This window comes from Cetorhinus maximus, chromosome 3, assembly GCF_964194155.1.
Source record: "Cetorhinus maximus chromosome 3, sCetMax3.hap1.1, whole genome shotgun sequence".
NCBI classification, from domain to species: domain Eukaryota; kingdom Metazoa; phylum Chordata; class Chondrichthyes; order Lamniformes; family Cetorhinidae; genus Cetorhinus; species Cetorhinus maximus.
Window position 1 is genome coordinate 28,690,528 of NC_135881.1, and position 20,961 is coordinate 28,711,488.

General features: G+C 46.2%; 1 protein-coding gene across 1 annotated transcript in view; it reads right to left on the reverse strand.

The window, feature by feature from the left end:
- ncapg2 (non-SMC condensin II complex, subunit G2) overlaps positions 1-20,961 on the reverse strand; it is a 132,501-nt gene that overhangs the window by 66,136 nt on the left and 45,404 nt on the right. Inside the window, exons 17-19 of the mRNA XM_078537223.1 lie at positions 19,362-19,512; positions 4,715-4,888; positions 2,681-2,797 (exon numbers count right to left, since the gene is read on the reverse strand). Coding sequence (XP_078393349.1) covers positions 2,681-2,797; positions 4,715-4,888; positions 19,362-19,512 — 442 coding nt within the window. The remainder of the gene's footprint in view (positions 1-2,680; positions 2,798-4,714; positions 4,889-19,361; positions 19,513-20,961) is intronic.

The window sequence follows — 20,961 nt, forward strand, 5'->3', positions numbered from 1 at the left end:
CCTCGATCCAACAGAGCCAAGAATGAACATCACTTGAACCTACAAAGCATGTCTAAGAGAAGCCTTGCACAAGCACACTGAGGCTAACATTTCACTGATGTTGGAAATGAGTGGAGAACAGACATACACAGTTATGAGATGCCTGCACAAATCGACCAGAGGCACAAGATGCGACATCTCTGATAGGTGGGGAAAGGGAACAAGGTGTGACACGGATTGACTGCAATACAGCTCAGCAAACAGAGGGGCATACACAAGAGATGTGGAATGGGTGCAATTCTATTTACATTGTTGGAAATTAGGTACATTTGGTGAACACCTGTGCAACCTGTGTGCTCCCAATATTTCTTGATCTTCGTTTCCCTACCGTTAAGTCTTGGTGCATCCCAGACATCCACAGCGGAGGTGGAGGTGGAGGCAGCCTGCTGATTGCTATGCCCTGTTCTCCAAGCTGAATTTGGCGGGCATCCTTTGGAGGGCCAAGAGCTGGAGAGCCCCAGCCTGCTTTGGGTTTCCTGCTGTGGGGCAGGTACACCTTGCTCGGCCCTCGGCAGAGGGGATTGGGATCGGCTGGACACTCCTGGAGTCACTTGGGCGGATGGGCCCAGAGGGACCAGCTTCTGGTCCTCGACCTGATGGGTGCCTGAAGGCCGCTGGCTGAAGTCCATGAGAAGGGGCACCTGGAATGAGATCAAGGTGCTCTGGCCACCTCTCACACAGCTACTGCTGGATTCCAGCAATGCCTACGGTAATGGAGTGCAACTCCTGGCGCAGTGCAGGACCTATGTCCTGGACTAAGATCACCATTGTGGCCACTGTCTTACCAGTGCTGACCTAGGTACACTGGCATGTCAGTGCAATGACCTCAGGCTGAATGCGGACGGACTCCTCCAGCATACAATGCAATCTGTGGAATGCATCTGACAACCCTGCCTGATATTCCCGTGTCTGCCATTGCAACTCCAACATCTGAATTAGGGCGGATTCCACAGGCTTGTCATCTGACTAAGACTCAGCAGAATCCTTGCCTCAAGCAGTCCTCAGAATGTCAGCTTGATGTCAAGCCTGCTCTAGATCTAGGTCCCACCGACATGTGTCTCTCTGCACTGGTGGAGGGCGTGGCGAGTGCTGTGACAGCTCTTCTAGTGTGTCTTCAGGTGTCTTTGGCACTGGATACGAGGGGCTAGTTCCCGGTGTCCCTTGGGTGTTTGGCTGTTGTGCCTATGAAAGAGTAGATATACTTAGCGCATAGCTGCAGTCTCCAAAACATAATAATTCACTCTCAGTCTCGCTGTCTGAAGGATCACCTGGTACTGGGTCTTCAATTGGGTCTGCATCACCTACCTCACTGTTGCCACAGGAATGGTCCCGGTCCTCTCCAGCCAGCTCAACAGCACACCTAAGCAGTGTGGCCTGCGACCTCTCCCTTTTATTATGGGTGAGCTGGTCCAGCATAAAGACAGATGCAGAGGGTGTGAACTGGACGTATGCCAAGGCAGGTGATAAGGATGCCTGCCTTGTATGGGTGGTGAGTGGAGCTATGCACGTGATGAGGATGCGAGCTGCACAGGATGTGAGCCAGGTGGAGATGTCAAAGCGTGTGTGGGAGAGTCACTGGTGATGTCCCTTGTGCAGGTAGTGTGTCAGATCCCTGTGGAGTGTCAGCCTGCAAATGTCTGAGAGGTTTGTGAGAGTGTGAGTTGAGAGTAATGAGAAGGTTGGCTTACCTTGGCAGAACAGATGAGATCCTGCATCCTTTTTCTGCATTGGATGGCTGATCTCTCCCAAGCCAGTGATGAGATTGGTGACCTCCTTCGGCCATCACGGGGGCAGAGCATGTCACAATGGTTCTCACCAACGTCCAGAAGGTGACCCAGCGACACGTAGCTAAACTTGGGAAACTGCAGTCTTCTTCTCTTTGGGGGCCATCGCTCGCTTGGTGCAGTCCTGGGCAGCAGACAGTGAGAAGGCTGTGCGGGTATGGTTTAAATATGACGCCCAAAGCACTGATCTGCTGAGGCAGGGTGGGAGAATCACAGCCCGCCCGCGATACGAATTTTCTGCTGATGTATATTTAATGAGGCAAGATGCATACAATCGGGCACAAAAAACCATCATTGCAGATGGCGGGAAAAACGTCACTTTTCCTGCCCGCCACCACACTTAGTCCATGGAGGGGAAAATCCCGCCCAATGTTTTTTTTTCATATTCAAATCACCACTGTTGCCATTTCTCCCTTCTGTTAGGGCAACCTGTGCTATGAACTCCTACATAAACCTCACTTCTGCCGCTGAATGCTATCAGTTAAGTGCTCGATATCGCCAAGGAGCAAAGACCCTGAAGGTGAATGCAAGCAAGTTCAAGAGCCAGCTAAGGCTAGAAATCTAATTTGAGCACACTGATCAGGCCCTTTGTTCAGCTGGTTTTAGTCACTAGATCAGGCCCTTTATTCAGCTGGTTTTAGTCACTAGATTGACAGGCATCTTCAACTCTGAACTCCCAAAATCTAGAATGACCTGCAAATGAAAATGTTATCTAAGTAGTTATGTTACATCTGCGCAATGCATTGGTCAGATCTCACTTAGAACATCTACAAGGGAAAAATACATTTCTTTCAGGATTTAATGCAAATAATTTACTTCTAAATTAATTCTTATTTTAAATAATGCAGTTTACATACCTTGTTCTGAAGATGAATAGTCAATCGACAATGTAAGTTGAAAGCCTTCAGAGCTGTGTTCACACTTATATCATGAAGCATTATTTCTGAAGTGCTCAAGAAGGAAGTTAGAAGTTCCTACAAGACAGATCAACTAAGTTTTTCAGTTAAGTGGTTCCTACTTATAGTATACAATTGAGAATTTAAAGGAATTTATTATAATCAATCCTAGTTTTATTAAACAAATTTGTAAGTTGTACGACTGCACGTCAAAATTTGGAAACAAGTGTGATAATTATATAGCACCTATATTCCTCAGATTAGTATCAGTGAAGCACAGCTGGAAAACTTACTGTACTTTGCCCTGTACTGCATGGAGGTCAGCAACCAAGGGGTTCTGCATATAAGTGGTTTGGTGCATTTGTAGAGTTTCATCTAATTTCTGGCCCATCTCAGCTAACATTCTGCTGGTCTTTCCTGCAATTTAACTCAGTGCTTAAATTTTGCCACAGATTTCTGCCCCCGTCACAGCACTGAAACAGTTATAAATAACATCTTTCTTCTCATCTTCTCTGCAGACTTTGACACTTTCGCCCATATTAGCCTCCTCCAATGACTTTCTTCCAGTATCCCATTCAATGGGATTACCGTCACTTGGTTCCCTTAAGTAACTGATCATAGCCAGAACACCTCCAGCAATGGCTTCTCTTCCTACCCCACCACCAAATGGTCAGTCCTTGGCCTCCTTCTCTTAATCGTCTGCACTCAGCCCTTTCGCAAAATCATCTGCAGGTATGGGATCAGATTCTACATGTACACTAATGAAACACGGCGGTACCTATCCACCACCTCTCTCAACCTCTAAACTAACTGTATAGTCAGGTCACTTGTCCAATTTCTAGTTGTGGAAGAGCCAAAAGTTCTCTGAGAAGTCTGAAACTATCACCTTCAGTCACTACCACAAGCTCTGCCCTGTGCCATCTATTCCATACGTTTTTCTGACCATTGCCTCAACCTGAACTAGACTGTTCACAATCTTGCCATCCTATTCAACCCCAAGCTGGCCTTTTGACCCCATGTCTGCTCCATCATAAAAATAGTCTACTTCCATCTCTGTAGTATTACCTGGCTCCGCCCTACTCAGCCCACCTGTTACTCAAACTCTGCTTTCATTATGTGTACACACAGCTATTTAAATGCTCTCCTGGCCTACCTCCTATCCTCCTCATTCTGTAAGCTTCATCCGAATCTCTGCTGCTGTTATTCTATTCCACACCATCCTGCTCAACTATCATACCGGTTCTTGCTAATCTACATTGGCTCCTGAAACTCCAACATCTCCAATTTAAAATTCTTATCCTCTCGTATAAATCCCTATATTGTCTCGCCCCCTCCCTAACTCTGAAACCTCCACCAGCTCTACAATGCCTCTCAGCCTACCTCTCATTTCTGGCCCTTTGTGCAACCCCCTCCCTTCGCCACACTATTGACAGCTGTGCCATCAGCCATCCAGGCCCCAACTTTGTGGAACTCTGTCTCTAACCATTCACCACCCTCAACCTTTAAGGCCTTCCCAAACCCGTCACTCCTCCCCCTCCCACACCCCCCGTATCCTTTCTTTCGCCTGTCTATTTTTGTCTACTGTGTGAAATGCCTTGGGAATCTTCATGCATGTTAAAGGTGCTATATAAGTGCAAGTGTTATTGTTCTTTTGCTCAGCAAAGTGACTAATATTGAAGTGGAGTCAAGAACATTTCCTTTCTCTTAAGGATGAAAAGATTATAAAGTTACTTTTCAGGTCTAGTGGTCCAGAAATATACATATACAAGCTCATATTTCTTTGCAAATAGACCAAAATATATATGTTCAGCTGTTGACAAATGCTGTAGAGTTAAATCAGTTTCATACATCAGATTTATTTGACACTAAATGGTAAGATGTACTATAAATTACATGACCACAGATAACATAATTATTCTGCTCCTAGTGTTCCTACATAGCATGCCAAATAGTTCAGTATTAAACAACCAGCCAGCAAAACACTATTTTTATTACCTTGATTACTCCTAAGGCCTTCAGAAGTTGGTTCAGCCTTTTCTGTGGCGAATTTAATAAACACTCTCGACTCATGACGTTGGTCAGTATGTATTCTAAAAAATTTAATGCCAGCTCCAATTTAGGTTGCACTATTTCCTGGATTCGTACTGTACGCTGTGAGACCTTCTCGTTCTGAAAGAAAATGGACAGAAAAGGTATGTTTTCAGCAAACACTTCTGAATGATCTTACAATAATTCATTTCAGTTTTGAGGACCACAATTTTGTAACTTTTTCATTCTGTAAATGGTAGTGGTGTTCCCTTGTCATTTCTTAAAAATTAAGATATGATATTTATACCATTAATTACAATAAAACTCTACCTGCCACTGAAAATATAATCTTTTTGTATCTAATTTGAGGTTGGGGCCTCAATCCATGTCAATGACTTGGACAAAGGGACCAAACATATGGTACTAAGTTTGCTGATGAGACAAAGATAAGTAGGAAAGTAAGTTGTCAAGAGGAGATAAAGAGTCTACAAAAGGATTTAGATAAGTTAAGTTTGGAAGATGGAGTACAATGTGGGAAAATGTGAACTTGTCCACTTTGGCAAGTAGAATAAAAAGGCAGTATATAATTTGAATGGACAGAGACTACAGAACTCTACGATACAGAGGGATCTGGTGTCCTGGTACATGAATCACAAGAGGTTAGTATGCAGGTACAGCAAGTGATCAGGAAGGCAAATGGAATGTTGGTACTTATTGCAAGGGGAATGAAATATAAAAGTAGCAAAGTGCTGCAGCAGCTGTATAGCTTAGTGAGACCGCATCTGGGGTGCTGTGTAGAGTTTTGGTCACCTTACATAAGAAAGGATTTATTTGCACGAGAAGCAGTTCAGAGAAAGTTCAATCGACTGATTCCTCGGATGAACGGGTTATCTTATGAGGAAAGATTGCACAGGTTGGGCCTGTATCAATTGGAGTTTAGAAGAATGAGAAGTGGGCCAGAATTTTACGTCCCGCAGGCAGGCACGTACCCAACCCGAACAGGCGCAAAATCAAGTGAGATGACATCGGGTGAGCATCCAGACGTCATCGCACAACTCACACGATATTTTGTTCGGTGGACGCGTGCAAAATCAGAAGAACACCCACCGACAATTAAGCGGGCAATTAAGCTCATTAACGGCCCAATTGTAAGGGATTTATCGTGGCCCGTCCAACCTTACAGTTGGTGGATGAGCAAATCGGCCAGGCAGGCTTTACATTTTTGATGAAGCCTCATGAGTCTGGGGAGAGGGTCCTGCAGTCAGCATCACTGTGAAGCAGTCTGGAAAGAGTGTCCTGCAGTCAGCATCGCTGTGAAGCAGTCTGGGGAGAGTGTCCTGCAGTCAGCATCGCTGTGAAGCAGTCTGGGAAGAGTGTCCTGCAGTCAGCATCACAGTGAATTATCTGGGTCCCCTATTATTCGTCATTTATATAAACGACATAAATGACTATGTGGGGGGTAAGATTAGTAAGTTTGTGGATGACACAAAGATTGGCCGGGTGGTTAACAGTGAGGTTGAGTGTCTTGGACCACAGGAAGATATAGACGGGATGGTCAAATGGGCAGATAAGTGGCAGATGGAATTTAACCCTGCAAAGTGTGAGGTGATGCACTTTGGAAGGAGTAATGTGACAAGGAAGTATTCAATGAACGGCATGTCACTAGGAAGTTCTGAGGAACAAAGGGACCTTGGTGTGTGTATCCATAGATCTCTGAAGGCAGAGGGGCATGTTAGTGTGGTGGTGAAAAAGGCATATGGGACACTTTCCTTTATCAATCGAGGCATAGATTACAAAAGTAGCAAGGTCATGTTGGATAAAAGCAAAATACTGCGGATGCTGGAAATCTGAAACAAAAATAAAAATTGTCGGAAAAACTCAGCAGCTCAGACAGCATCTGCGGAGAGGAATACAATTAATGTTTCGAGTCTGTGTGACTCTTCATCAGAACTAAGGAAATACAGAAATGAGGTGAAATATAAGCTGGTTGAGGGGCGTGGGACGGGTAGAGCTGGATAGAGGGCCAGTGATAAGTGGAGGAAAAGAAGAGATTGCCGAAGATGTCATAGACAAAACGACAAAAGGGTGTTGACGGTGGTGATATTAGCTAAGGAATGTGCTAATGGTGACATTAAGGATAGAAAGCAGAACGAGCAAAGTACAGATAGCCCTAGTGGGGGAGGGGTGGGGTGGGGGGAAGGGGTGGGGTGGGGGGAATGGATCGAAATAGGCTAAAAGGTGGAGATAAAACAATGGATGGAAATACATTTAAAAATAATGGAAATAGGTGGGAAAAGAAAAATATATTTAAAAATGATAAATTGGAATAAAGGGGGATCGGAAAAGGGGTGGGGATGGAGGAGGGAGTTCACAATCTGAAGTTGTTGAATTCAATATTAAGTCCGGAAGGCTGTAAAGTGCCTAGTCGGAAGATGAGGTGCTGTTCCTCCAGTTTGCGTTGAACTTCACTGGAACATTGCAGCAGACCAAGGACGGACATGTGGGCATGAGAGCAGGGTGGTGTGTTGAAATGGCAAGCGACAGGGAGGTCTGGGTCATGCTTGCGGACAGAACGAAGGTGTTCCGCAAAGCGGTCACCCAGTCTGTGTTTGGTCTCTCCAATGTAGAGGAAACCGCATTGGGAGCAGCGAATGCAGTAGACTAAATTGAGGGAAGTGCAAGTGAAGTGCTGCTTCACTTGAAAGGAGTGTTTGGGCCCTTGTCAGGTGAGGAGGGGGGAAGTAAAGGGGCAGGTGTTGCACCTTCGGCGGTTGCATGGGAAGGTACCGTGGGAAGGGGTTGGGGTGTAGGGGGTGATGGAGGAGTGGACCAGGTTGCCCCAGAAGGAACGATCCCTGCGGAATGCCGCCGGGGGGGGTGAAGGGAAGATGCGTTTGGTGGTGGCATCATGCTGGAGTTGGCGGAAATGGCGGAGGATGATCCTTTGAATGCGGAGGCTGGTGGGGTGATAAGTGAGGACAAGGGGCCCCTATCATGGTTCTGGGAGGGAGAGGAAGGTGTGAGGGCGGATGTGAGGGAGATGAGCCGGACACGGTTGAGGGCACTATCAACCACTGTTGGTGGAAACCTCGGTTCAGGAAGACATGTCAGAGGAACTGTTTTGGAAAGTGACATCATCAGAACAGATGCGACGGAGGCGAAGGAACTGAGAGAATGGGATGGAGTCCTTACAGGAGGCGGGGTGTGAGGAGCTGTAGTCGAGGTAGCTGAGGGAGTTGGTAGGCTTGTAATGAATATTGGTGGGCAGTCTATCACCAGAAATTGAGTCAGAGAGGTCAAGGAAGGGAAGGGAGGAGTCAGTGATGGACTATGTTGTTGAGGCCACAGCTGGAGTACTGTGTGCAGTTCTGGTCGCCACATTATAGGAAGGATGTGATTGCACTGGAGGGGGTGCAAAGGAGATTCACCAGAATGTTGCCTGGGATGAAACATTTAAGTTTTGATGAGAGGTTAAATAGACTTGAGTTGTTTTCGTTGGAGCAGAGAAGACTGAGGGGCGACCTGATGGAGGTGTACAAGATTACGAGGTGCATGGACAGAGTGGATAGGGAGAAGCTGTTCCCCTTAGTTGAAGGATCAGTCACGAGGGGACACAAGTTCAAGGTGAGGGGCAGGAGGTTTAGGGGGGATGTGAGGAAAAATGTTTTTACCCAGAGGGTGGTGACGGTCTGGAATGTGCTGCCAGGGAGGGTGGTGGAGGCAGGTCGCCTCACATCCTTTAAAAAGTACGTGGATGAGCACTTCACACGTCATAACATTCAAGGCTATGGGCCAAGTGCTGGTAAATGGGATTAGGTAGGTAGGTCAGGTGTCGCCGAAGGGCTTCATCTGCACTGTGAGATTCTGTGCGACTGTGAAGCAGTCTGTGAAGAGTGTCCTACAGTCAGTTCTTGTTGAAAATGACAAGAGAGTGACATCACTAGACAGCGCGAGACAGCGCTGGAGAGATCAGAACCAGCGCGAGTGCAGGGAAGCTTCAAAAAGTGAAGTCAGTACAAAGATGAGAGCTCATTGGTGAGTAGTGAGCGAGTGTTTTTCTCCAGTTTTTTCTCCAATTTAAAATAGATTAAGCTAAGGAAAGGTAAGGGTTCTAGTTTTTATTTAAACTACATAAATAATTTAACTTTTTTTTACTGTATTTAACTGAAAGTAATGGTTTTTTATTTCAACAAGAAGCATGGCAGAGCAGCTCAGTCCCATGTTAAGTACCGCCTGCAACATGTGGGAAGTCCAAGGTGCTCCATGCACTCTGACCGACCACGTGTTCTGGAAGTGCGACCAGCTGCAGCTCCTTGAGCTCCGAGTTTTGGAGCTTGAGTGGCAGCTGGAGGCGCTGAGGCACATCCGCAAGGCTGAGTGTTTCGTGGATAGCACGTTTTTAGACATGGTCACCCCACAGCTTACGGAAGTGCAGACAGAGAGGGAATGGGTGACCATCAGTCAGAAGAAAAGTGTCAGGCAGGTAGTCAGGAAATCCACAGGGTGCATCTCGCTCAAGAACCATTTTCTGTGTTGGAAAGCGCTGAGAGTGACGGATCCTCTGGGGAGTGCAGCCACGCTCATGGCACTGAATGGCTAAGCTGCACAGGGGCTGGGGGGCGGGGGAAAAGAGGGGAAGAGCAATAGTGGTAGGAGACTCTATAGTAAGGGGAACAGACAGGCGTTTCTACGGCCATAGACGTGACTCCAGGATGGTATGTTGCCTCCCTGGTGCCAGGGTCAAGGATGTCACTGAACAGCTGCAGGGCATTCTAAAGGGGGACGGCAAACAGACAGAGATCGTGGTATATATTGGTACCAACAACATAGGTACAAATATGGATGAGGTCCTGCAAGCAGCATTTAGGGAGCTAGTAAATAGATTAAAAAAACAGGACCTCAAAAGACTTCCAGTGCCATGCTCTCGTGAGTATAGAAACAGGAGGTTAGTCCAGATGAATACGTGGCTGGAGAGATGGCGCAGGAGGGGAGGCTTTAGATTTCTGGGACGTTGGGACAGTTTCTGGGGTCAGTGGGACCTGTACAAAGCGGACGGGTCGTACCTGAACCGGAATGGGGCCAGCATCCTTGCGGGGAGGTTTGCTAGTGCTGTTGGGGAGGGTTTAAACTAACTTGCAGGGGGGGAATGTGATCCTGAGAGGAGGTTCAGCAGGGGGAGATACATAGCCAAAATTAGAAGAGAGAGCAAGTGAGTCTGGAAGGCATAGAAATTATAGGCCAGTTAAGGCACAAGGGAGTTTGGGAAGGTTGGATGGTATTTATTTTAATGCAAGGAATCTGACGAATAAGGCAGATGAGTTGAGGGCACAAATTAACACATGGGAGTATGATGTCATTGCTATCACAGAGACATGGTTGAGAGAGGGACAGGATTGGCAGCTCAATGTTCCAGGATATAGGTTCTTCAGGCAAGACAGGGGAGGAGGTAAAAGAGGAGGGGGTATCGCAACATTGATCAAGGAATCAATTACAGTAGTAAGGAGGACAACATCTTAGAAGGCTCCTCAAATGAAGCCATATGGATAGAGCTTGAAAACAAAAAAGGAGCAATCACATTGCTGAAAGTGTACTATAGCCCCCCAAACAGTCGGAGAGAAATAGAAAAGCAGGTATGTAGGCAAATTTCAGAGAAGTGTAAAAATAATAGGGCAGTAATAGTGGGGGATTTCAACTTCCCCAACATTAACTGGGTTAGTCATGGTGTGACAGGTTTAGAGGGAGTGGAATTCTTAACATGCATCCAGGAGAGCTTTTTAAGCCAGTACATAGAAGGTCCTACAAGGTCCTGGACTTAATTTTAGGGAATGAAGCCAGGCAAGTGGTGGAGGGATCAATGGGGAAGCATTTTACAGACAGTGATCATAACTCCATTAGATTCAATGTTGTTATGGAAAAGGACAAGGATGGGCAAGAAATCAGAGTTCAAAATTGGGGGAAGGCCGATTTTAATAAGATCAGATATGATTTGGCCAGAGTGGACTGGGAGCAGCTACTTTTAGGTAAATCTGCGTCAGAGCAATGGGACTCATTCAAGAAGGAAATAGAGTACAGGGCCAACATATTCCAGTAAAGACAAAGGGTGGGACCAACAAATCCAGGGAACCCTGGATGTCGAGGGATATACAGGATTGGATAAAGAGAAAAAGGGAGGCTTATGGCAGATATCGACGGCTCAGAACAGCGGAAGCCCTGGAGGAGTACAGAATATGTAGGGGGGAACTTAAAAAGGAAATTAGGAGAGCAAAAAGGGGGCATGAAAAAAACATTGGCAGGTAAAATAAAGGAAAATCCGAAGTTATTTTACAAGTACGTTAAGAGTAAGAGGATAACTAGGGAAAAAGTAGGGCTCATTAAGGACCATAGTGGTAATTTGTGTGTGGAGCTGGAAGACGTAGGTAGGGTGCTAAATGAATACTTTGTGTCGGTGTTCATGAGTGAGAGGGACGACGTGGGTATGGAAATCAGGTAGAAGGACTGTGATATAATTAAAGAAATTAGCATAGAAAGGGAGGAGGTTCTAAGTGGTCTGGCAGGTTTAAAAGTAGATAAATCTCCAGGCCCGGATGAAATGTATCCCAGGCTGTTGAGTGAGGCAAGGGGGGAGATAGCAGGGGCGCTGGCAATAATTTTCAATACTTCTCTGGCCACAGGAGAGGTGCCAGAGGACAGGAGGGCAGCCAATGTGGTACCGTTATTCAAGAAGGGAGGAAGGGATAAACCAGGGATCTGCAGGCCAGTCAGTCTAACCTCAGTGGTGGGGAAACTATTGGAAGCAATTCTGAGGGACAGAATTAATCTACACTTGGAGAGGCAGGGATTAATCAAGGACAGTCAGCATGGTTTTGTTAAGGGGGAGGTCTTGTCTGACCAATTTGATTGAATTTTTCGAACAGGTGTGTAGATGAGGGCAATGCATTTGACGTAGTCTATTTGGACTTCAACAAGGCTGCTGATAAGGTCCCGCATGGGAGACTGATAATGATGGTAAGAGCCCATGGGATCCAAGGCAATTTGGCAAATTGGATCCAGAATTGGCTGAGTGGCAGAGGGTGATGGTTCAGGGGTGTTTTTGTGACTGGATGCCTGTGTCCAAGTATCGGTGTTGGGTCACTTGCTGTTTGTGGTATACATAAACGATTTAGACTTGAATGTAGAAGGGTTGATCAGTAAGTTTGCGGATGACATGAAAATTGGTGGGGAGGTAAACAGTGAGGAGGATAGCCTTAGCCTACAGGAGGATATAAACAGGCTGGTCAAATGGGCTGATCAGTGGCAAATGGAATTTAATCCAGATAAGTGTGAGGTGATCCACTTGGGCAGGACAAACAAGGCACAAGAATAATAATGAATGGTCGGACCCTGGGAAGTACCCAGGATCAGAGGGACCTTGGCATGCATGTCCACTGGAGCATTAAGGTAGCGGGACAGATAGATAAGGTGGTTAAGAAGGCATATGGGATACTTGCCTTTATTAACCGAGGCATAGAACATAAGAGCAGGGAGGTTATGCTGAAACTGTATAAAACGCTGGTTAGGCCACAGCTAGAGTATTGTGTGCAGTTCTGGAATCCGCATTATAGGAAGGGTGAGACTGCACTAGAGAGAGTGCAGAGGAAATTTACCAGGGTGTTGCCTGGGCTGGAGAGTTTTAGTTATGAGGAGAGATTGGATAGGCTGGGGTTATTTTCCCTGAAGCAGAGGAAATTGAGGGGGACATGATTGAGGTGTATGAAATTATGAAGGGCAAAGATAGGGTCGACAGGAAGGAACTTTTCCCCTTGTTGGAGGGATCAATAACCAGGGGGCATAGATTTAAGGGGAGGGGCAGGAGGTTTAGGGGGATGTGAGGAAGAATTTTTTTTTTCACCCAGAGAGGGTGGTGAAACTCACTGCCTGCAAGGGTGGCAGAGGCAGGAACCCTCATAATATTTAAGAAGTATTTGGATGTGCACTTGCGATGCCATGGCATACAAGGCTAAGGCCTAGTGATGGAAAATGGGATTAGAATAGTTAGGAACTTGTTTGACCGGCGCAGGTTCGATGGGCTGAAGGGCCTTTTTCTGTGCTGTAGACCTCCATGACACGATGGCCAGGATATTTAGGTTGGCGAGTGGGGGGGGGGGGGCGCTCGCCAACGTGTAAAATGACGCGGGATGACATTGGGCGCAAAATTCAGGCCGCGATCTTATTGGAACAAGAAAGATCCTGAGGGATTTGTCAGGGTGGATGCTGGGAGAATGCTTCCCCTTGTGGAGCAGTCTAGAGCGAAGGGGCACACTTTAAAAATTAGGGTCTTCCATCTAAGGCTGAGGTGAGGAGATTTTTTTTCCCCTGAGAGTGTTGTTAGTCTGTGGAATTCTCTTCCCCAGAGAGCAGTGGAGGCTGGGTCATTGAATATACTCATGGCTGAATCAAAAACTCATGGTTTTGATCAAAAGGGAGTCCCAAGGGTCACAGGAGGCAGACAGGAACATGGAGTTGAGGCCTCAACCAGAACAGCCGTGATCTTAAGAAATGTCAAAGCCGAATCACCAAATTGTTACAGCACAGGAGGTGGTCATTTGAATGGCCGATTCCTGCTTCTAATTCATATGTGCTGTTCTAATTTTGCTACATTAGGTCGATAAAGTATTCACAGTCACACAGAATCACAGGGCAGAAGAGGCCCTTCGGCCCATCGAGTCTGCACCGACATGTGAGAAACACCTGACCTACCTACCTAATCCCATTTACCAGCACTTGGCCCATAGCCTTGAATGTTGTGACGTGCCAAGTGCTCATCCAGGTACTTTTTAAAGGATGTGAGGCAACCCACCTCCACCACCCGCCCAGGCAGCGCATTCCAGACCGTCACCACCCTCTGGGTAAAAAAGTTTTTCCTCCAATCCCCCATAAACCTCCTGCCCCTCATCTTGAACTGGTGTCCCCTCGTGACTGACCCTTCAACTAAGGGGAACAGCTGCTCCCCATCCACCCTGTCCATGCACCTCGTAATCTTGTACACCTCCATCAGGTCGCCCCTCAGTCTTCTCTGCTCCAACGAAAACAACCCAAGTCTATTTAACCTCACATCAAAACTTAAATGTTTCATCCAAGGCAACATTCTGGTGAATCTCCTCTGCACCCCCTCCAGTGCAATCACATCCTTCCTATGTGGCAACCAGAACTGCACCCAGTACTCCAGCTGTGGCCTCACCAAGGTTCTATACAACTCCAACATGACCTCTCTACTTTTGTAATCTATGCCTCGATTGATAAAGGCAAGTGTCCCATATGCCTTTTTCACCACCCCACTAAAATGCCCCTCCGCCTTCAGAGATCTATGGATACACACACCAAGGTCCCTTTGTTCCTCAGAACTTCCTAGTGTCATGCAGTTCATTGAATACTTCCTTGTCAAATTACTTCTTCCAAAGTGTACCATCTCACACTTTTCAGGGTTAAATTCCATCTGCCACTTATCTGCCCATTTGACCATCCCATCTAAATCTTCCTGTAGCCCAAGACACTCAACCTCACTGTTAACCACCCAGCCAATCTTTGTGTCATCCGCAAACTTACTAATCCTACCCCCCACATAGTCATCTATGTCTTTTATATAAGCGACGAATAATAGGGGACCCAGCACAGATCCCCTGTGGTACACCACTGGACACTGGCTTCCAGTCTCTAAAGCATCCTTCTGTCATCACCCTCTGTCTCCTGCAACTAAGCCAATTTTGAATCTACCTTATCAAATTACCCTGTATCCCATGTGCATTTGCCTTCTTTATAAGTCTCCCATGTGGGATCTTGTCAAAGGCTTTGCTGAAATCCATATAAACTGCATCAACTACACTACCCTCATCTACACACCTGGTCACCTCCTCAAAAAATTCAATCAAATTTGTTCGGCATGACCTCCCTCTGCCAAAGCTATGCTGACTATCCCTGATCAAACCTTACCTCTCCAAGTGGAGATAGATTCTCTCCTTCAGAATTTTATCCAATAGTTTCCCTACCACTGACATGAGACTCATTGGTCTGTAGTTCCCTGGCTTCTCTCTACAACCCTTCTTAAATAGCGGAACCACATTAGCTTTCTCCAGTCCTCTGGCACTTCCCCCGTGGCCAGAGAAGAATTAAGAATTTGGGTCAGAGCCCCTGTGATCTCCTCCCTTGCTTCCCTCAGCAGTCTGGGACACAAATCATCCGGACCTGGAGATTTGTCCATTTTTAAGCCTGCCAACACCTCCAATACCTTGTCACTCCCTATATCAATTTGCTCAAGAGCCTCGCAGTCTCTCTCCCCGAGTTCCATACCTTCTTCCTCATTCTCTTGGGTGAAGACGGATGTGAAGTATTCATTCAACACTCTATTGATGTCCTCTGGCTCCAACCATAGATTGCCCCCTTGGTCACTAATGGGCTCTACTCTTTCCCTGGTTATCCACTTCCCATTGATATAGTTATAGGATATCTTGGGATTTTCCCTACTTTTACCAGCCAGAGCTTTCTCATATCCCTCTTTGCACTCTGAATTGCTTTCTTAAGCTCCACCCTGCACTTTCTATACTCCACTAATGCCTCCGCTGATTTGCTCCCCTTGTACCTGCTAAAAGCATCTCTTTTCCTTCTCATCGTATCCTGAATATCTCTGGTCATTCAGCATCATCTGGTCCCTTCAAGTAAGCGTAATTACCAACGTTAGGTATGGTTTTCATTCCTTGAAAGTTCTGTCTCCAGATTTGAACACGGACTGTTACCATCCAATGGAAATAGAAGAGGGGTAGAATATCAATTGGATGCCTGCCCCTTTAGCAAACTCATACCATTTTATACTGCCTGTCTCAAACTATTCAAGCAACAGCCTGACATAGTCATCCTCATGGAATCATATCTTACAGAAAATGTCCCAGAAACCAGCATCGCCATCCCTGGGTATGTCCTGTCCTGCCGGCAGGACAGATCCAGCTGAGGTGGCAGCACAGTGGTATACAGTCATGAGGGAGTTGCCCTGGGAGTCCTCAACATCCACTCCAGACCCCATGAAGTCTCATGGCATCAGGTCAAACATGGGCAAGGAAACCTCCTGCTGATTACCATGTACCTCCCTTGGTCAGCTGATGAATCAGTGCTCCTCCATGTTGAACACCACTTTGAGGAAACAGAGGCCGGCAAGGATGCAGGATATACTCTGGGAAGGGGACTTCAATGTCCATCACCAACTGTGGCTCAGTAGCATTACTACTAGCCAAACTGCCCGAGTCTTAAATGACATAGCTGCTAGACTGGGTCTGCGACAGGTGGTGATGGAACCAGCAAGAGGGAGAAACATATTTGACCTCATCCTCACCAACCTGCCTGCCGCAGATGCATCTGGCCATGACAGTATCAGTTGAAGTGACCACTGCACAGTTGTCGTGGAGACGAAGTCCCGCCTTCACATTGAGGATGCCCTCCATCGTGTTGTGTGGCACTACCTCCGTGCTAAACGGGATAGATTTCGAACAGATCTAGCAGCTCAAGACTGGGCTTCCATGAGGTGCTGTGGGCCATCAGCAGCAGCAGAATTGTACACGAATAGTCTGTAACCTCATGGCCCAGCATATCCCCCACTCTACTATTACCATCAAGCTAGGGGATCAGCCCTGGTTCAATGAAGAGTGCGGGAGGGCATGACAGGAGCAGCACCAGGCATACCTAAAAATGAAGTATCAACCTGATGATGCTACAACACAGGACTACTTGCATGCCACACAGCATAAGCAGCAAGTGATAGACAGAGCTAAGTGATCCACAACCAATGGATCAGATCTAAGATCTGCAGTCCCGCCACATCCAGTCGTGAATGGTGGTGGACAATTAAACAACTCACTGGAGGAGGAGGCGCCACAAATATCCCCATCCTCAATAATGGAGGAGCCCAGCACATCAGTGCAAAAGACAAGGCTGAAGCATTTGCTACAATCTTCAGCCAGAAGTGCCGAGTGGATGATCTATCTCGGCCTCCTCCAGAGGTCCCCAGCATTACAGATGCCAGTCTTCAGCCAGTTCGATTCACTCCACGTGATGTCAAGAAATGGCTGAAGGCACTGGATACTGCAAAGGCTATGGCCCATGACAATATTTTGGCAACAGTACTGAAGACTTGTGTTCCAGAATTTGCTGCACCCCTAAACAAGCTGTTCCAGTAAAGCTACAACACTGGCATCTACCCTATTATGTGGAAAATTGCCCAGGTATCTCCTGTACACAAAAGACGGGACAAATCCAACCCAGCCAATTACTGGCCCATCAGTCTACTCTCAATCATCAGTAGAGTAACGGAAGGGGTCATCAACAGTGCTATCAAGTGGCACTTGCTTCGCAATAACCTGCTCACTGATGCCTAAATTTGGGTTCCACCAGGGCCACTCAGATCCTGACCTCATTACAGCCTTGGTTCAGACATGGACAATAGAGCTGAATTCCCAAGGTGAGGCGAGAATGTCTGCCCTTGACATCAAGGCAGCATTTGACTGAGTGTGACATCAAGGACCCCTAGCAAAACTGGAGTCAATGGGAATCAGGAGAAATCTCTCCACTGGTTGGAGTCATGCCCAGCACAAAAGAAGATGGTTGGGGTTGTTGGAGGTCAGTCACTGCAGGAGTTCCTCAGGGTATGACCTCGGCCCAACCATTTTCAACGGCTTCATCAACTACCTTTCTTCCATCATAAGGTCAGATGTGGGGATGTTCACTGATGGTTGCACAACGTTCAGCACCATTCGTGACTCCTCAGATACTGAAGCAGTGCATGTCCAAATGCAGTAAGACCTAGACAATATCCAGGCTTGGGCTGATAAGTGGCAAGTAACATTTGCGCCACACAAGTGCCAGGTGATGACCATCTCCAACAAGAGAATCCAACCATCGCCCCTTGACGTTCAATGGCATTGCCATTACTGAAGCCCCCACTATCAACATCTGAGGGGTTACCACTGACCAGAAACTGAACTGGACTAGCCATATAAAGACTGTGGTTACAAGGGCAGGTCAGAGGCTAGGAATCGTGCGATGAGTAACTCACCTCCTAACTCCTCAAAGCCTGTCCACCATCTATAAGGCACAAGTCAGGAGTATGTTGCAATACTCCCCACTTGCCTGTGTGGCATTTGACACAGTGACACACAACAGACTTGAGTAAAATTCTAGTTCGTGGAATAAAAGGGAAAGTAGGCACTTGCATAAGAAATTAGCTTAGTGACAGGAAACAGAGAGTAGTGATAAACAGTTGCCTTTCAGATTGGAGAAAGGTTTGTAGTGGAGTTCCCCAGGGGTCAGCGAAGGGACCCTTGTTCTTCCTGATATATATCAATCACCTTGACTGTGGTGTTCAGGGCATGATTTCAAAATTTGCAGATGATACAAAGATTGGAAACATTGTCAACTGTGATGAAGATAGTCTTGAACTTGAGCAGGGCATAGACATGTTGGTGAAATGGACAGACAAGTGGCAGATGAAGTTCAATGCAGGGAAGTGAGAAGTGATTCATTTTGGCAGGAAGAATATGGACAGACTGTATAAAATAAAGGGAGAAACTCTAAAGGAGGTACAGGAACAGAGGGACCTTGGTGTATATGTACATAAGTCATTGAGGATGGCAGGGCATGTTGAGAGAGCAGTTAATAAAGCATATAATATCTTAGACTTTATTAATAGGGGCATTGAGTACACGAGTAAGGAGGTCATGTTGAACTTGTATAAGACAGTAGTTAAGCCTCATCTGCAGTGCTGTGTCCAATTCTGGGTGCCAGAATTGATCGAGGTGTTCAGATTTGAGGAAAGATGAAGGCATTGGAGAGAGTCCAGAGGAGATTTGCAAGAATGATTCAAGGGATAAAGAACTGTAGCTGTCAGGAAAGATTGGAGAGGTCGGGACTGTTTTCCTTGGAGAAAAGAAGGCTGAGAGGAGATTTGATAGAGGTATTCAAGATCCTGAAGGGTATGGACAGGTTAAATAGTGAGAAACTGTTCCCACTCAAGAAAGCATCAACAACCTGAGGAAAAGATTTTTCACCCATAGGGTGGTTGGAGTCTGGAACGAACTTCCTGAAAGAGTGGTGGAGGCAGGTTCGATCGAGGTATTCAAAAGGGAATTGGATTACTATCTGAAAAGAAAGAAAGAATGTCCAAGGGGATAAGACAGGTGTTGGGACTAGATAGAATGCTCTCTCAGAGAGCCAGCGCAGACTCGGTGGGCCAAATGGCCTCCTTCTGCCCTATAAAGATTCTGTGATTTGATTCCAAAACTTTGGTAGTATGTTTACATGACAAATTTAGGGTCGTGGCAACACGCAAACACCTTTACCCATCCAAGCCTGCCTCAGATTCATGCTGCATTTATATATTTTGCATTTTTTAACCAACCCATTTTGAATTGGCACCAGAGTTGTATGAACTGTCCAGTAACATTCCCTTAAGATTATTCTGTATTTTCAATATTCTCAAAAATCCAATTACACACAATCACAATTCTCTTTCCATGATTTCTCATGTTAAGAGGAGCAACATGCAACAAAATTTCTTCCAGTACCTGAAGCAATTATAATCTTAAATAAATTCTCTAACCTTCTGGGGAAGTCCCTCTGTTAGCCAGTCAGTGATTAGCTCGAGCACATGTCCAACTTTTCCCCACTGACACAGGCAGTCTATCAATAAGGAATATTTATTCTCATCAGCTTCTTTATCCAAATTTCTCAGCTTTGAGAGAACCCCACAACTGCAAGAGATAATGAACAGGGATCAGAAAGTCAAAAAGATAACAGTAAAATTCAATTTTTCTTCAAGTAGTCAAATCCCTAAATCAGCTACAATGCTGGATGTTGACTTAACAGTTTCCATCTTTATGTTATCATTTTTAATTCCAAGCATCATTTATCCACAAACTAAGATGGGCTCAGCGGGGGCAGTCGGGAAGCGGACCGCTGCCCTCGATCGGGGCCAGACCACAATTTCACGTTGGCGGGCCAATTAAGGCCCGTCCAGTGTGAAACGCGAGTGGTAGCGCTGCCTGTGTGTGTGGGTGCTGGAGGCCAGACGCAGACTTAGTGCATGCACATGGGTGCGCACTAGAAAAGCTCCCTGAGGCACAGAGCTGCCTCAGGGAGATGAGCATTTTTCAAAATAAAAGAATAAAGATTTTAAAAATGTTATAAAGCATGTCCCTTCTGTGACATGAGCAAGGGCATGTTATAAATGAAATTTAAAATTTTAATTTTATTTTCATTTGCTGTTGGAAACCTCATCCCGGCTGTGGATGAGGTTTCCTAAAAAACGCAAAGGCCACTTGGCCTTTAATGGCCTTAATAGGCCTTTTAATTGTCAGCAGGCTCACTGCCAACTTCGGCGCGCGCCCGACCGACCGAAATATCACGAGTGCACAATGATATTGGGACACATGCCCGACGTCATCGCTCGTCATTTTATGCTCAGTCGGGTCGGGTGAGCTAAAAATTCTCCCCATAGTTTTGGGGTTTTAACTGTTCCAACAGTACTGATAGTTTAGGGATCCACTTTTGGTTTGCAATTCCAAAAATTATGGCATTATAGAATGCCATTGCTCATCTTTTTAGTTTTCTCATTTGTTCATGGGATGCGAGCAGCACTGGCAAGACCAGCATTTATTGCCCATTCCTAACTGCCTTCAAGGCAGTGGTGGTGGTAAGCCGCTTTCTTGAACCATTACAGTCCATGTTGTGTAGGTACACTCACAGTTCTGCCGGGGCAGGGGGGGGGGAAGTGAGCCGAATGTCAAATACTTCGTAAACATAAGTTTCAGTTTATTGGAAGCATGTACTTTTATGTGGACGATGACTTTCAAAAATGTATTTGGACTCAGTACATAGACAAAATATAGAATTATGGAATCCATAGCCCAGCGACAGGACATGTGTACCATCTAGGCCAGTGTTCATAACTACACACCTATCTTGTCCCACTCCAATTACGTCTTCCCAACCTGCTGGCACATGCTTCTATTCCCACCTCTCTCATGTATGCATCATGCCCCACCCACTCCATCAATGTTAACTACTTTAATCATTCAATGTGGCAAAGAATTCTGCATTCAGATCACTCTTTTCCATAGAGAGAATATTTATGACGCATGCTTAGCTACAAGGGTACGAAGCCAGCAATGGCACGAATTACCCATTAGTGAACCTATTGA